This window comes from Myotis brandtii, unplaced genomic scaffold (assembly GCF_000412655.1).
Source record: "Myotis brandtii unplaced genomic scaffold, ASM41265v1 scaffold191, whole genome shotgun sequence".
NCBI lineage: Eukaryota > Metazoa > Chordata > Mammalia > Chiroptera > Vespertilionidae > Myotis > Myotis brandtii.
This window is the reverse complement of record NW_005357115.1, coordinates 6,433,343-6,450,825: the sequence shown is the minus strand read 5'-3', so window position 1 is coordinate 6,450,825 and position 17,483 is coordinate 6,433,343. Positions and strand designations below refer to the sequence as shown.

At 47.2% G+C, this 17,483-nt stretch overlaps 1 protein-coding gene across 1 annotated transcript in view; it reads right to left on the bottom strand.

The window, feature by feature from the left end:
* The window catches only part of EPAS1 (endothelial PAS domain protein 1), a 36,399-nt gene that overhangs the window by 10,540 nt on the left and 8,376 nt on the right, over positions 1 to 17,483 (bottom strand). The window contains exons 3-7 of the mRNA XM_014538497.1: positions 15,930 to 16,081; positions 15,419 to 15,503; positions 12,319 to 12,437; positions 12,024 to 12,229; positions 3,287 to 3,393 (exon numbers count right to left, since the gene is read on the bottom strand). Of these exons, the coding sequence (XP_014393983.1) occupies positions 3,287 to 3,393; positions 12,024 to 12,229; positions 12,319 to 12,437; positions 15,419 to 15,503; positions 15,930 to 16,081 (669 nt within the window). The remainder of the gene's footprint in view (positions 1 to 3,286; positions 3,394 to 12,023; positions 12,230 to 12,318; positions 12,438 to 15,418; positions 15,504 to 15,929; positions 16,082 to 17,483) is intronic.

The window sequence follows — 17,483 nt, the reverse complement described above, 5'->3', positions numbered from 1 at the left end:
CCCCAAATCGCAAAGAATTGGAAAGAGGCATAGGGGAAGGACCAGCAGATCTTGCTAGCCTGGGCACTTGGGGAAAAGAATACACTCTCTTGGTTTTGGTTTCTTCACCCGCAAAAGGGAATGCGATAAAAATTATAGTAATGAGATAATCATTATTAGCTACCACAGCTGTTTGTACTGAGGGCCAAATTTGGCTTATTAGGTGCAAGAATGTGGACTGAATGTCACTGACAAATGCTCTATAGGAAAAGCCACCTCCTCCCCAAAGTCACTCATATGGGCAGCTCCTGTCCTGAATTGTCGTGGGCTCTTCAGCAAAAGAAATAACTCTGTCTTCCCCTGACTTCCCGTTATCTGCGCCACTAAGGCTCCCCTGTGGCAGTGAAACGATTCTTGCACAATTTCAAGTGGCTGGAGTTAACTTATTTAGACGGCTCTTAAGGCAGACAAAACTCAGGGCTCTTATTCTTGATGAAACGGTGCAGCGAGCAAAGGTTTTAACTGCATTTCTAGCGATTGCAGGCGAGGGCCTGCTCTGTCAGTAGAATATAATTAGGCCCGCCTTCTAATCATCTGCTCATTAGTGCCAGCCTCCGTGCGGGGCCTGCTACTTGGTAGATAGGCTTTTTATGACCTTTAATCTTGTTTTCCTAAGAGCACATAATGTGCTCACACAACAAAGAGAAACCAACCCCCCAGCCCCTCCCCTTGGAGACTAACAATGTATAAATTACTAATCCATTTGGAAACGATGGCTTTCAATTATCTGAATCTGGTTTGAGGGCTGAGCTTCCCCAGCAATTTCAAACGTGAGCATTCACAGGCTAAGATATATGGGTGCGGACATTCAGGGTGCTGGTGTGTCAACGTGGACCAGCCTCAAACCTGGCCTCGAGCTATTTCACAGCCTGTGTGTGTGTCTGTGGTGCGATTATATTTGCACAAACCCAGCGAGGGAGAGAGACAGGCAGAGGCAGATTTCCCTGTGCTGGATTTGGGCTTGCTGGCTGGGTACAGGCCTCTGAGCTCAGAGCTGCTTGACTTGCTTCCACCAGGGGAAGAAGGTAGCCTGTGATTTCCATTTGGGCTGTGAGTTACCTTTACGTGTGCCTAATGCTTAAATACGCAGATTCAATAAAAAGCACATTTTCCCTGGAGTCAGCGGAAAACTGATGCGACAAACTTTTATCCCAGCTCTTTTTATATGAATCAAAGCTTTTCTAAGAAAAAGATTTAAAAAAAAAATCCTTCTTATATGCCTAGAGAGAAGTCATCATTTTTGTTACTTTGGAAATAGTTTCTTTCCTCTATTTTCCCACCCAGAAGATAAAGTATAATACTGTCTGCTAAGAATTCCCAGAAACTTACGTTCGTTCTTGCTTTGACTTCACCCTTGGCTGATGAGAAAAGCTGGACTTTTTCCCCAGTTTTTCATCTACAGGAGGGGAGGTCCAGGAAGCCTGGCCCTGGGGAGCCTGTGGGGGCTGGGCCAGAGCCCAGTTCTCTGAGTCCCAGTGTCAGGGACAGTCACAGAGCAGAAAAGCATGAGGAACCCTAACGTGCAGGCTGGAACCACAGCTGCAATTTCAAAGCTGGGGCTGGGTCACACCCACCCCTGTGGGCTGGGCATATAAGGGTACCTCCACCTGCCTCCCCCATCCCTGGTCTATTAATGGGGCTGAGTCTAGGTTGTTTGTTTGTTTTCTGAGAAACTTCTCTGAGATATCGTCAAGGCTCCTGTTCACTGTTAGATCAAACCCAAAAGCCACGAGGAAGCAGCAGAGAAACACAAATAGAAAGACAAGACCTCACTCTGTAAGAGAATATTATGGTGATCAGATGCCGCTTATGGGCTAGCTACTCTGAACTTCCGCTATCCTAACCTTGGGATGGATGGATGGATTGAGGAACAGAGGGTGAATAGCTGGACTTCCCTCTTCTTCCTTGCCACACCAGGCCACAGCTAATCCTGGGAGCTCAAGACCTGCAGAGCCACGGGGAATCTTCGCAGACTTACCCGTTTTCAATCCTTCTATAATCCTCTGTCTGCACTTATGTTGAAGCATTCTTTTCCAAATATTTTTGATGCCTTTGGGTTTATCATTCATTTAGTGCTTGTACTGTATCTAACACTGTGCTAGATACTGTGGCTAAAGGAATGAGCCACCTGGTTCCCTTGGAGCCCACAGCCCTCCTTTTCCCTCAGAAATGAGATCCCTTAGGGCAGGGATCAGTGCTATCATTCCTCAGTGACCGAGTGTAGGGTTATAAACCCGGAGTCCTTGCATGTTGATGGGCTGTATGGACTCAAGAAAATCATCTTGGATTGCCTGCAAATGGGAAGCCTGAGCTGGGGATATGGCCGGGTGAGTGCACTAGAACTGCCCTGCCCAATATGGTGGCCGTTAGCCAAGTGTAGCGACTTCAATTTAATTCAGCTCCATAGTTTCCCTAGACATATTTCGAGTACTGCATAGGCCGCCTGTGGACTATGTGGATGTAGAACATTTCCACTGCAGAAAGGTCTAACTTGGGTTCTTTCTGGCTGCAAAGCAGTCTCCATATGCCTCACTGGGTTGCTGGACAGCCTCCTCCAACTGAGTTCTCTTGATCCAGCAAGCAAGCTCTTAGGGAACCATGGCCTGCCTCAATACTTCTGTCAAGGCCCTGCTACCTTCCTTCTGTCTCATCCTCCCCTCTCCTTCAAGGCGTCCAACTCTAGTGCCCTATCCTCTCCTTTATGCACTTCCCCAGCCCTCCTCTTCTCTGAATGGGTGCACTTACTTCTAGAGCACATAACCCAAGGTGACTGTGTCTCAGTTACCCTCTACCGGGCTGTTCCATAGGCTGTGCAGACTGTGGACTTTACCTGCAAGGGCGCTCAGCAGAGATGGGGAATGAGGTTCAGCCCACCTTCTACTCTCTAAGCCACATGGCTTGATGGGGTGTATCCCCCTGGAGGAAGAGTCCTTTGTCTAATTTGCATGAAGTTGTCATATAGGCTGGTGGTAGCCTTGGTTCTCTAACTATCCTGACCATGCCTGGTTTGGCTCAGTGGATAGAGCGACAGCTGCAAGGACTGAAGGGCCCAGGGTTCAATTCCGGTCCAGGGCATGTAAAAAACAAATTCTAATCTAACCATCCTGAGGGTACATCTTCCTGCTGCTTAAGACAGTGGTTCTGTAAGGGAGGTGACCGGGTCTTCTCCTGCCTCACCAGTCACACCCCACTCAAGGCCAAATTCCACAGACGCAAGGGAGCCACATGGGGAACTCCAGGAACTTACGGTTCTGGTGACTTTTGGTCATGTTCTCTGAGTCCAGTGCATGGTAGAACTCGTAGGCTGAGCGGCCGAGCAGCTCCTCTGGGTGGTAACCAATCAGTTCTGTGATTCTGAAATTTTTAAGAAAGCATGTGGGGAAGAGACACCATATGAATGTGGGCAGGGGCTCAAGGAGCTAAATCCACAGGGTAAGTCAAATGCACACATTCAGATGAAAACACTACAGGCTTCCTGGTCACACCATTCATGCATGCAAAAAACACACGGTGGTCAACCTGCAGCTGTGGTCTGCCCAACCTCCACTCTTCCTGCCCCTCCTGAAGTCATGTTTGGGGAGGAAGGAAAGGCAGCTCCTCAGGGGACTCCTACCCCCAGCCCTAATATACACATATGCCCAGTCTCCAACAACCATGCTTTCACCCCCACCTCCCAGTTTTTGCAGATGAGGGAGTAGAGATTCAGGGAGAGTAGACAATTGGCCGATGTCCACACGTGTCCAGGGCCTCGATTACTAGGTCAAGCTTATTCTAGGAGAGGGGGATGTAAATGAAAAGTGAAAACTATGTGGCCCCAAGTGGGGAACAGCATGGAGATGACCTTTGCCCGTGTGTGAACCGCAGAGTGAGGCTGCACCTGGGGCAGGGAGAACCCCAGCTGTGCTTGTAGCTTCACTCCTCCGGGTGCTTCTCCTCCTGTCCTGCCCGGTGACCTCACATTCCTCTTGGACATGGACCTGCCTTCCATGGGTTCTTCTACTTGTCCCTCCCAATTTCAAGGAATGGAAGAAGGGCAGGAGGTACGGAGAGGAAGAAATATAAAACCACAGCTACAGAAACGTGCCTCCTCATTACATTCTCCAATGAACGTGCAGCTCTAACACAGACCGGCTTGGCTGTCCTAACTGTGCCCCGCTTCCCCCTGTAAAGTGTCTGTTTCTGATGGGAAGCAGACAGAGAAAAGGCAAGTATGGAGAACCACGAAGAACCACTTAACCCTTAGCTCTGTGGAGTCATCAAAATAAACCAGCCCTGTCCAAGAACCACCAGATTAGCCACATCCCCACGTCATACTTAAATATTATTTTTTCATAACCTTTGTTATCTCACACATTTTCTCTAATGGGCTCATTGTCTCATTAATTTGGCCGATCACAAATGAGAAGTGATGCTACCCTCACCACTCCAAGCTCTGTGTCAGATGCATGGCTCTTAGGTCTGGCTCCATCATTTATCACCTGTGTTGGAGATTAATAATATGAAGAGGAAAGCAGGAGCAGTGTCTCTGCTCTCCCTTCCAAAGTGGTCTGCACACATCTGCCAGAATAAATCATCATAAAATATTACCTGCACCCAGCCACTCCCCTGGTTAAGCATCTACAGCTTAACCCATTTCCAACCATATCAAGAGCAAATAAACTCTGCCTAATTTCTAGTTTCCATCTCCCATGCAATTTGATTTTCAACTAACCTTCAGCATGTCTTGTACCCTTTGCCCTGGTGGACCCCTCTCTTCACAGCTCCCCACACTGGTAAACTCATTCTTGCTGCAGAACCTTGATGCATTCTTTCCCCCTCTTCTCTAACTCCTGACTATTGTGGGGCCAGCTCAAGGCCTCACCTCCATGGACACCTCGCCGATGTCTCCTCATGAAGTCCATACAGGCAAACACAATGTCACAGAGAATTATGTATTTGTGTCTCCACATCCCACCTAGGCTGTCAACCCCTGAACTCAGGGACCACTTTCTCCTTTGGCCTCCCCTACATGGGCATATACCTGAGTAGCTGACCAGTGGATTCTCTCTTAGGACCTAAACCAGAGCCCTGCCTGTCCCAGTACTGCTAAGGAATCTGGGCACCATTTCTCTCTACTTTTCCTCCTAGAACAAGATGAACTGCCTCAATGCAGGCTGGTGCACGTGCGTGCACACACACACACACCCCTCACCCCCCACCAGCAGAAACCCTCGAGATATTCAACCCACCCTTTCTGGAAGGTGTGTCTAGTGTTGATGTGGGCAGAGAAGAGGCAAGTTCTCTGCCGAGGTGAGACTGGGGGTTAAAGCCTGTGTCCAACAAGGGATAGCTGAACAGGCCTGAGAAGCTTGGGTCTTAGCTGCTTCAGCCCAGGGGAAGTCTCTGCAGGGAGATGCTAGGGGCTCATTTGCACCAGCCAGCTGGTCACACACCAGGAGGATCTGTCCCCTCTGAGAATCTCTGAACTCATCAGCAATGGGCATGTTCCTTATCACCCTCTCCCCAGGGCTGGCACCCAACGTGGCACCTTAGCCGCGGTGGAGACTTGGGGAATGAGGAGACAGTTGAACAGTGCAGGCCCCTCCTTTCCTATAACCACATATCTTTTCTTTGTCGGTCAGTGCCTCTCTAAAGCTTAGCCTGGGGATCAGCACTGGGGGGCCCTACTGACACAGATGTGCCAGATAAGCCACCTCGTTTCCTGGACAGGTCTAGAATTTTAGAGAGACTCTCAAAAATGAGGCTCTTCTGGAAAAGATTTGATTCTAGTCCCTGAAGAAATTCAATTTTCTTTCAAGATTAGAATCTTTAAATAAAAATGTTCAAAGCGAATGTTTGTTATGATCTGCCTCATAATAAAATATGTTTAATCGAATTAATGTACCATCCATTCAAAGGCACACAATGGGCATGTTTTGGAAGTGGACAAACAAACCTAGATTTCAGAATGGCCAGCTATCTTCCCAGTAGCAGCCTTCATTTATCTTGTCAGCTAAAACAAATATTTAATGTCTCTTTCTTCATTCCTTTAAACAGACTATAAAAACTGGGAAATACGCATGTACCCCCAACACAATTGACGAACATTCACAAAGCCAGGAAACCCCAACTTAAAGCTAATGGTCATTCCCCTCCAACTGTAGGCACGCAGACGCCAAGGGGAGGGTAATGAACCCGGCTTGTTTATAGGGTCGGCTACTACGCACAGAAGGGCCTTCCCGGCTAATTTCCCCCCCAGAGAAGCCTCCGGAGCTATGATAACAGTTTCATCTGTTCTGTCCACCGGGGGCGGGGAAACTATTTTTTTCTTTCTAATTAAGAGCCCCTGGGGCTCACTAAGGGAGAAGTCGACTCAGTAGGGCTGTTCTGTTTTTAGAGAAGAAGGAAATATAAAAATCAACCTACCAGATTTCATAAGTGAGAAGGTCCCCTTCTAATAATAAAATGGAAAAAGAAACAGATCCGGGGGGAGGTTGGGAGGGAGATGCAGATGTAGGCAACCGTGGGAGGCAGAGGAAGAAGGAAGAAAAAGAGAAAACAAAATAGAGAGGAAAGAACGGTTGTTGAATTCTCAAGTTCACGTTACCCCAAGTAAATACAAGGTTCCAACCAGCCGGGGCTGGATTTCAGAGTCAGATAGTCATGCCTTCGCAATGCAAAATGACAGGGATTCATTGCTCGTCAATGGCCCTTTCCCCTTAAAAATGATCAGAGGCTCTTTCCAACGCGGATTACCTGTGACCAAGAGGTGGAGGAAAACCATTCTCTCAGCTACAGTGTCAGTGCCATCGCCTCAAGAGGCAGTAGAGACCCACTAGGAATGAGGCAGCGGCTGCTTTTCCCAGTGACACTGCCAGGGGCCCGTCCCCGTGGGACACAGCAGCAAGCGCCCGACTCCGGGAGCCACTGCCTGGAGTCAAAGGAGGTCTGGCTGCAGTTTTAAACCCAGTTCCCCACACACGTAAAGGATTTGCTAAGTAAAGTAATCATGTAAACCAGATGGGTTAGACCGGCAGCGGTTCTCAACCTGTGGGTTGTGACCCCTTTGGCAGTCGAACGACCCTTTCACAGGGGTCGTCTAAGACCATCCTGCATATCAGATATTTACATTACAATTCACAACAGTAACAACATTACAGTTATGAAGTAGCAAGGAAAATATTTTTATGGTTGGGCCACAACATGAGGAACTGTATTTAAAGGGCCAGAAGGTTGAGAACCACTGGGTTAGAGTATTGAAACTATTAAAGAGGATAAAAGTTTTAAGTTCTTTAGAACCACCTATTTGTTTTTCAAAGAATGTACTTGCTAATAAACCACACTTCTATTAAAGTCTCTGCCTGTTTTCCTCCCCTCCCCCCATCCCCCACCCTTTGGACAATGGTCTCTCCTAGACTTGATTTGCCCCATTTTGGTTTTTATATGTGCACATCAGCTTTGAAATGGCATTTCCTCATATCCAGACTGTTCACTAACTCGGATTTCAAATGCCTTCTGGCTTAATATATTTTTATCCAGATTTTGTTTGTTTTAAACAACAGTACTTTTAGCCTTGTGCTTTCCTCAAATATGACACAATCAGGTGAAGTCTATACAGCCAGCGCTGTAGTCAGTGGGTGATCAGTTTCCATCCTGTCCGTGTGATGTGTCCCCGGACAGGTTAATTTATTCCTAGGAAGGTTGCCCTGGCTCAATCCTGGATTGACCCTGCTCTGAGCGCCACCAAATGCCGCGGCTGCCTTGCATTGCCTTGGAGCCCACACACAGTTAGAGGAAATTTGCCTTGAATTATAGCAAGAAAGAACCAGAGCGTGTAGGAGGAATAGCTTTTGAATTGTGAGGTCTAGTAAACTTTGAAATAAATTCCAAAGAGAATTTGTAGGGCTGCCCCTGTCAGGGAGTATCTCAAGCAGATTAGATTAGACAGGTCGCACTTGAGCACTTCTCATATGTCTATGCTCAGACTCTGTTAGGCTGATTTCAAGACTTTGTCATTAAAAAAAAAAAGACTGTCATTTGCAGGAGACACAGATGCACAAGGGGAGCATTTAAAGTTTCTTCTAACTCAGGGATTTAAAGAAACACACTATATCCTCTTGCATAAGATGCGTAGAGAAAAGCCAATTAGAGAAAAGGCAAAAATATTTAGAATACATTATATATTAAACTAAAAAAATGACATGTAATGTATTGATCTGAAAAGATCACCTTGACTTTAAAGATGCCACCCATCCTCTTAAAAAAGTAAAACAAAACAATTTATTAAATGTTTCTCAATATGCATGAAAGTATATAATCTTTGACTATTAATTTGCCTGAATCAGCAAACTATTTTCTTCCTAGACTTCAGTATTTTTGCCTTCCAGGTGTTTTGATGTGTATCTGTTTTATAACTCATGGCTCTTTCTAATTGTCTTCATTGACATTCTCTGCATCATCTTCACTATTATTATCTTTGCTATGCCCACTTCATGTAAAATACTCATAAATTTGAGCCACAGAATTTTAAATGCAGGCATCTTGACTGTTTAAAATTATGCTTCTGATATTATTATGCCTATGTTGCCTTAATTCAATACCAAAACAGGATTGCCCTCAAACTCTGCATATAAAGATTACATGACCCTCTTCGTTACTTTCAATTTTTTAAATATATTTTATTGATTTTTTACAGAGAGGAAGGGAAAGAGATAGAAAGTTAGAAACATTGATGAGAGAGAAACATCGATCAGCTGCCTCCTGCACATCTCCCACTGGGGATGTGCCCACAACCCAGGTACATGCCCTTGACCGGAATCGACCCCGGGCCCTCCCAGTCCGCAGCCCGATGCTCTATCCACTGAGCCAAACCGGTTTCGGCATTACTTTCAATTTTTTACTGTACTTTTGATACCTTCTGTCCACTCAATTCACAGTAATATGGATCCTCTCCACATAACTTGCTTTTATAATTTACTTCTAAGGTATAGGAAGACGCATAAAATTGACAAAATCACAGTGGGATTATGTAAAATACAGATTTTGCTGTGCCCTCCTTGATGGCTTGGCTTCCAGTTATTTTCTTTCACCACTAGAGGGCACCTCCACCTGAGTTGAAAAAGCAACCCAATTTAAACTACCTGGGAACACATTTTTGTCTTCCTTCTGGGTGAATGGAATGCTCTAGTTTGTACTATTCACTGTGGTTTCATCAAGTTGCTCATGTATCAAACTGTAAACTCTTCGAGGTCAGGGACCATCTCTTTTACTTCTTTAATATAAAAGTCTCTGGCACAGGGTTAGATGCAGAGTAGATGCTCAATAAATAAGAGTTCATTAATTGGTTGCTCAGTATTTTAGGAAATGGAATATAAACGAAGATGAGATCATCAGTTATATTGATGACTGGGACATTCTTCTTCCTTAACCTTGTGACTCAACCTGACTCTCCCTGTCTAGAGCAGTCAACTATATAGTACACATAAATACATTTGACATATATTCCTTCACTCAATTTCAGATGTTTCAGAGTAAATTGATTTTGGAAACTTGAGAGCTAAACACAAGATTAGAATCCTATTTTCTTGCCTCTTTTTTTAATTTCCCTTCCCCTTTTCCTCTCTGTTCTTCCTTCTTTTTTTTTTTCTTCTTCAAGACCCTTTGTTTGTTTGTTTGATTAGGTCTGTGATCTAAATACATCTAAGAAGTACCAAATGGTCTCAAAAGTGATTTTGTGGATTCGGATTGACTTGCATTTTTATCAGATTCTTTCTAATTTTCCTTATGGGAAAAAAATCCCTTTGTGGGAAATCATAGCCCTTTGTGTGTGTGAGATGCCACTAAACTAGTGCATTCCATGATTAAAATGGGAAGTCACCCCCCACTAGCTATCATTTGCAAGTGTTAGTTTTTGAAACACTGATCTTTGAAGGGTATTAAGGAAAATATGAGAGAGAAAAAGAGAGAGAGAGAGACTACAAATATGCTTTTCCCCATCCCAATACAAACAATGAAAACAAAACAAGCTACCAAAACTAAAAAATACCAGTCATCATCAAAGCAATCGAGAAATAATACTTAGGGATTAAGGACTTAAAATAGTCACTTTATAAATTGTCTAAGCCACGTCTGTGCCCTTGTTAACTAATCTGCTAATCGGTTAAACACAACTTCTGTGTAGCACAGCATTCTAGGTCTTCAGATACCTCTGCATCATCTCTCTGGCACCATTGAATTCAGAGTGTGGGCCATGTCATTAGGTTTCGTGAAAGGCAAGGTTTTGCTTCAAGTGCGATGTGTCCAACAGAACTCTCCTGCAGTATTGCCTCCACACTCTGAGTCTCAAAGCCTTAAACCACAGATCCCTTCCAGCCAGTGCAGCCTCAGCCTGCCAGCCCTGAACCCAGCTAACCAGGGTTGTGTCCCTTTCCTCTTCAATCACTCTCACCCCCCATTCCTCATGTCCCCCGCTCCTCTTTTATCCAAAGGTTGCTTGCTTTCAGGAAATGACCTGAAACACATTCAAAACAAGATAATGAATAAAGAATAACTTCAAATTACCCTTTCCAGAGGATTCTTTTCCTTCATTGTAACAACAATCAAAATCTAAAGCTAAAAAAAAAATATCCCTCTTTTCTATTATCTAGGCATGACAAGCTCTTTTCTAGGACAGCAGGGTTTTCCCGGTGCTTGTGGGCGACAGTGGGGACGTGCTGCCCCCTCACAGGGCTGCATGCCGCTGTCACTGTCCACGGTGCTACAGCTGCTCCTCAGGGGCACCAGCTCATCTGAAGCCAGAGTGGGCTCTGCAGTGGGATGTCCCTCGTCATCTCAGAAGACTACACAGAGGGGTGCATGTTACAAAACTGTCTCCTGCCAAGAACGTTCATGTGCATACAAAGACTACATCTGCTAAATAACCTTACACACACGTGGATTTCTCGGTGCCTGCCTTTGGAGCAGTCTTTCCCTCTAATCACCATCATCGTTACAATAGTAACAGTGCTAACAACTATAATTAATGCTGACGGTGTCAGCACCAGGGAAAAAATCTTCATACATGGCATTTTCTCCCTCTGAGGTGAGAGTGCTTCTTTCTAATTATATAATTCCCACCACCTCCAAGAGCCATGAGTCCTGGCACCATGATGGTCAGAACCAGGGGACAGGAATGACTCAAGCATGCTGTTACAAACATTTTTAAATCGTCCCAGAGGGTTGGCCAATTCTAAGAAGGTGTGCCAGCCAACATCAGGTTAGTCTAGAATCAGGGGAAAGAAACAGCCTGGCCTGGAAAGTCAGGCCCTGCCCATCAAGAAAGCTAGATACCCCCGGATGTCCTGTGGGTGAGAGAATTTCCAGCTGGGCCTGGTTTGGGGGATTAGAGTCTGGTTTAGGTCTCTTTATCGAAAAGCCTTCAAAACTAGGCTGGACAGTGGCCAGAGCAGAGGTGACACAGAAGGAGCAAAGACTGAAGGAAGAACTCAGTAATGGAAGAGAATACGTGCAGAACATGCGGGCGTGGGGCAGTCTCCTGGTCAGAGCCCGGGCTCCCAGCTGGCATCTGAATTGGGGGTACTGATGGAGACCTTTTGCCATCATCTCCCGAGGAAGCAGACTGACCTGGAAATGTCCTCAGGAACCTGACACATACACATGCGGAGGGATGTACGCATCACAGTGATCAACAATGACAACAGAGCCGCACACCAGAACAGCTCTGCGGTCAGACCCTGGCGCTAATCAACGGGGAGCAGCGAATATGGTGTTAGGCATCCCTTAGCTGCATGGATGGAGTGGAACGTGGAACGGTGACCCAGGCCCACAAGCTGGCACCCAACAATACAACAGTTATGCCCTAGACCCATGCCTTTATCACTGTTATGCCCTAGACCCATGCCTTTATCACTGGCACAACACACACACACACACACACACACACACACACACACACACACACACGTAAGACACTCTCTGCCCGCAGCACACATGCTCCTGGGCCCTACTTGTCGTCGCAGTAGGTGAACTTCATGTCCATGCTGTGGCGGCTCAGGAAGGTCTTGCTGTCCAGGGGGATGTCCATGTGCGACGGGTGCTGGATGGGCTCACACATGATGATGAGGCAGGAGAGCAGGGGCTCCTTGTAGCCGCAGAGACCCCCATGAGGGGGGCAGTTGTTGTAGACCTTCACCTGGCCGGTGCAGTGCAAGACCTGGAGACCAGCCGGGGAGGGTCAATGTGGGGCTGAGAGCATGGGGCGGGGTGCATCTGGGGCTCAGCCCGTGCCTGGTGTTGCCCTACCTTCCAGGTGGCGGACTTGAGGTTGACGGTGCGGCCTCTGTTGGTGACAGTGCACTTCATCCTCATGAAGAAGTCCCGCTCTGTGGACATGTCTTTGCTTTTCTTCCCAAAACCAGAGCCTGGGTGAGGAAGGGTGGACAGAACCATTGAGCTTTTCATTTATATACAGAAGAGGGACCCAGTTGCAGTGTTGTCTGTTCAATGTATTGTTTGTATCTCCCAAGTCTCTGCTCTTTTAGCACCTGTAGCTTGCCATGAATGCTGAGGACCATCTTGGCCTATGGACTAAAGCCTTCTCATCTCCAGCTTGCCCCCCAACTGGAGTACAAGCACCTAAAGACTAGGGGTGTTACACTGTTTTCTTGCCATTGCACCTAGCACGTGGGAGGTGCTCCCTTCAGAGCAGCAAGGCAATGAGTGACTATTGGCCACAATCTCAGCAAAACTCTGCTGGGGCCGGTGCAGCCTCCCTAGGAGGAATTCCAAGGGATAGTCTAGGTGAGACCACAATGACTCCAAGGGGATATGCCTCTCAGATTAGAAATGTCCCTCACAAACTCCCATCTTTTCCTCATTCCTGTCACACAGGAATGTGTACCTTCCTCTGCCCTATTTTCCACCAACCATGGCTGCATTCAGGATAATGTGCCATCGGCTTTCCCCCTTAACTGACTTATGTGAAGCTCAAGAGAGACCTCTGGTAGAAATCTCCTGGGATTTGGTGAGCAAGTCCACTCTGAGAATTAACTCAACATGGATATCCTTTCTCAGCCAGAATTAAATAAATCACCAAGACAAACAATATAGCTTCCTTCCTTATAGTTTCCAAATAGCCTGCCCATTCAGAACTTTCTCCACTTTCTGTAAAACAAAGTGATAAATGCAGAAAGTGTCATCTGAGTCCCTTTGTCCATGTCTAAATTCTGCCTTACACACCATCCCGATCCTGGGTCCCCAAGGTGCACCCCTGCCCCCTGCCCAGCATCCGAGAACATTTCAGAGCCTTGTTTCAAATACTCGCACTCCTCCCTCCAGGCACAGCCACCAGCCTCTGCACCTAAACCTCCTGAGGGCTGTGATGATTGTCATGTCCCCAAAGATCTGTGTGTCCAGTGAACTGTGTCACCTTTGATTCTATCTTATACATTCCCAGGAGAGCCTACTAAGTAATGGACCAAATTGGTGGATTTTTTTTAAAGAAAGAATATTCCTCCATAGTGATAATAAAACCATGCCTTCCATACTTAATGATGTTTCCTACAATTTTAATTTTCATAGGTGGGGTTGGCATATCAGGAGATGTTCTTATATCTTGGGGCCTGGCCCACGACCAAAACCAGCTCAAGTGCTGGAGATGGGTGTGTCTGTAGGTTGGATTATTATTCCCGTGGCCTCCTAACTTGTTAGCCTCTGGATTCTTGCCATTCTACCATTTGATTAATCTTTCTAAACACAGCTCCAATCAGATTACTCCACCCCTGCTCAAAAACCTTCAATAGCTCCCCGCTGTCTACAGGATAAAGTTCGAGGCCCTCCACCTGGCCTTCAAAGTTTTTCACAATCTGCCTCCTGGTCTTATCTTCCTCTTGGTGCTCAGACTAATCCTTTGCTTCCAGGTTATGAGTCCACTCAGGCCGGCACCTTCAATAAGGAGCTGCTTGCTGATTTACTGAGTTTGATACCAAGTCCTGGATACGTGGACCAAGAGACCTAAAGTTTACTTAGATAAATAGACTAGGATCATGCTGTGAATCATGGCACTGGAGAGCTGGAAGGTCCTAGACTTTGCCTGGTTCAATACTGCCAATTTGAAAAGAAAGATTCCAAGGAACCGAGTAATGAAGGGACTTGGTTCAGGTCACATGGTCAGACAGAGACTAGAGACTGAGAACCCAAGGACCAATGGGTTTCTGGAGCAGAGAATATAAAAGAGTCTTTGGTTTTCTCAGGCTTCAAACACCTGCTTTAGGAAGGGATTCAGAGTCTGGTAGCCCCTTCCCCATAGAACCAGAAAAGAAGTTCTCACAGTGCGGATAAGACATGGAACAACCCATGGAGTGCTCTCCAGGCTGTGTGCTCTAGGAGCTCGGTGGTCCAAGGTCTTCAGGTGGAGAGGATGGGGCTTATGAGAGGTCAGCGGGTGGGTGGGGTGTGGGGGAGGTTGGGATTCTGCATTTTGCAGGCCCAGGCTGTAAGCTCAGTCTATAACAAGGGTGGAAGTGGGCCAATAAAATGTCTGCTTTTGCAGAGTGTACAGTAACAGCAGCCAAACCCTGCAGGCTTAGTATCACTCCCCTGTTATTCAGGTTGGACAAGCACACATCATGGCAGTGACAGGTGAGAGATGTTAAAGGCGATGTTTAGACATGGGCAGAATCTGCCCAGGGCCATGATCGATGTCAAGTTCAGACGGGACCTTGAAAGTCACTGACCTCCTCTTCTGCCCAAAGCCTCCGTCTTGATAATATCCCCATTCATATCTTTGCTTGAATGTCCCCATTTATAAGAGATGAAGCAGCAATTCCAACTGCCATTGCAAAGTGCTTTCTGCTTGCATGGGCTCTCCCACCCACCAGCACCTACTGGGTGCCCCACAGGGAGACTGTAATACACTAAACCTTTTAAATTTCTTCTCCATCAAAATCTACCTGTCCTATCTCTCCACAGGGGACCAGATTTAGTCTTTGGCTCCAGGGTAGCTAGTCTCCAAAGGTGGCCCCAATGAGCCAGCCTCCTGATATTCTCGGCCTGTGTAGTCCCCTCCCACTATGACTCAGGGCTGGACTGTAACTTGCTCTAACCAACAGAACTGGGAAGAGTGATGCTGTGCCCACTTTAGCATCACTCTGGCAGCTTCCACTTCTGCACTTTGGGGAGCCCTGGGCTGCCATGTAAGAGTCTGGCTGCCTTGGAGGCTTCTGAATATCAGGTCCTTTATGTGCCCTCGATCTCTCACAGGCTCTTCTGGAGTGTGTTGCATGTCAGTTTTTTCTGGACCATGATACTCATGATCCATGTCTCCTATACTCCTAAACAAAGGGAATACAGATCCCCTCCCGGTGGCACAAGAAGGAAGGAGACACAATAAAGAATACCTTACCATCTTTGATACTCAGGTTCTCACGGATCTCCTCATGGTCACAGGGATGAGTGAAGTCAAAGATGCTGTGTCCCGTTAGCTCCACCTGTTTCAAAAACAAGGCTGGACTTTAGTATTCCTAACACTGAAACAGAAGGGTCCAAGAGGAGGCTGAGCCACCTTCTAGATTTGGACATAGGAAAGAGACCAAATCTGATCTTCTCAGATTCCCAGCTTGGTGTGAAGTCTACAGACAGGCGGATGTAACAGGACTGCCCTTGATGTTAGAGACGATTCACGAGAGCTGGCCTGTTAGCCTGGTCAGCAGAGCTGTCCACCAGGATGGCCTTCAGCAATGCCAAACCCAAGGCCAGGGGATGAAAGTGTGGTTCTGAGGCTGTGGTTGGGGACCAGAGGGGGGGGGGTATGTGCAGAGACAGGTCAGGAGGGATGTGATCAGAACCTTCCACTAATTTCTACCCCCAAATAGAAACATTTCCCCTTTGTGAAAGAGCCAGAGGCGGGTGGTCACCTGTGTGAGTCCCATGAACTTGCTGATGTTTTCCGACAGAAAGATCATGTCGCCATCCTGGGTCACCACGGCAATGAAACCCTCCAAGGCCTTTAGGTACAGGTTGTCCATCTGCTGGTCAGCCTCAGCTTCGGACTCATTTTCAGAGCAAACTGGAAAGAAAGGGGGGTTGAATGGCTTGCATGAATGTGGTGTTGACACAGATGTGACTGGCATAGCCGGATGTCTGCCAGGGATGGCGCACAAGCATGGAGTGGGGCTTTTCTGGAAATGCACATGGCCAACCATCTAAGTGTCTGCTACATGCCCAAACAGGGGGCCTGGGATGAGCACACAGGGTCAGCGAATGTGCCCGAGTCACAGATGCTGCTATTTCTACAGAGGACTAGAACAGGCCCATCTGGGGACAGGCCAGCCTTTAGAGTCAAGAGTGGGCCCTACAGAGTAGTATCCTGGTGGCTTCCCCTCTGTTTTGCTGAAATCATGGAACAAAAGGAGGGAAATTCTTTCCTCTCCACACTCTGGTGCAGGAAGCTAGCTGATAGGAAGGGAGACCATCTGGGAATGGCCTTATACCGCACACATACCCACACTTGATCCCTGCTCACTTGGTGACTGCCAACTAACTAGTCAGCTAAACCTGATGTCAATGAACTGGAGGCCAGGTGAAGGCGGTGCCCCTGACAATGTTAGGCTCTCAGTTAAGGTCTACACGGGAACAGAGGCTTCAGGAAGACAACGACTGAACTCCATGCTTTCCAATTAGATAGAGCATGTACCTGAATCACCTTCAGGGCTTCCTAAAACAAGGATTTCTGGGCTCAGGACTGCTATGTAATTTGGAGGGCTCAGTGCAAAGTAAAAATGTGGGACCTCTTGTTGAAAAATTAAACCAGGCCCAGCACCTTTCTAAGTGTGGAGCCTGCACAGTCCTACCGCACGAAGCGGCCCTCGATAGGCTCTGTCCCCGGGTTCGGTGGCCCTCGATGAGCCCCGTCCCCAGGGTTCTGACCCAGGAGGCCTCCAGTCGGGGCTGAGAATCTGCTTCCCTAGGAAGCTCCCAGGTGACGTCGGAGGTGCTGGCCCTCGGACCACATATTGAGAATCACCACCTTGATTCAAGGCCCTGCGAGTGACCCCAGAGCTGGGGGAATCAGCCTGTGTTGGCAGGGGGTGACCTATTTGGGGGTGGGTGAGGAGAGGCTCTCAGCACCATGTAAGTCACACCAGATAGGTGACCACCTCCTCCAGACAGCAGAGGCCAGCCCTGTGATTTCTGGCCTATGAAGGAAGTTTTTTCCTCTTTAATTTCTTTGATCTCAGTGGCAACACTGACTTCAAAATCTGGAGTAATCCCAAGACAACCTTATTTGAGTTAACTAGGCCCAGAGGAAATAGTTCTGCTTAAAATTTCCTGTTTTTAACAGTTCTGACAGAGCGCAACTGGTTTCCATCCATGCCCAGGACACTTGCCTCCACGAGGTGGCGAAATTAGCCACAGCAGCTGGCCAGCTGGCCTCTGGGGAGGGGGGCGGGGGAGGGAGAGGGGCACTT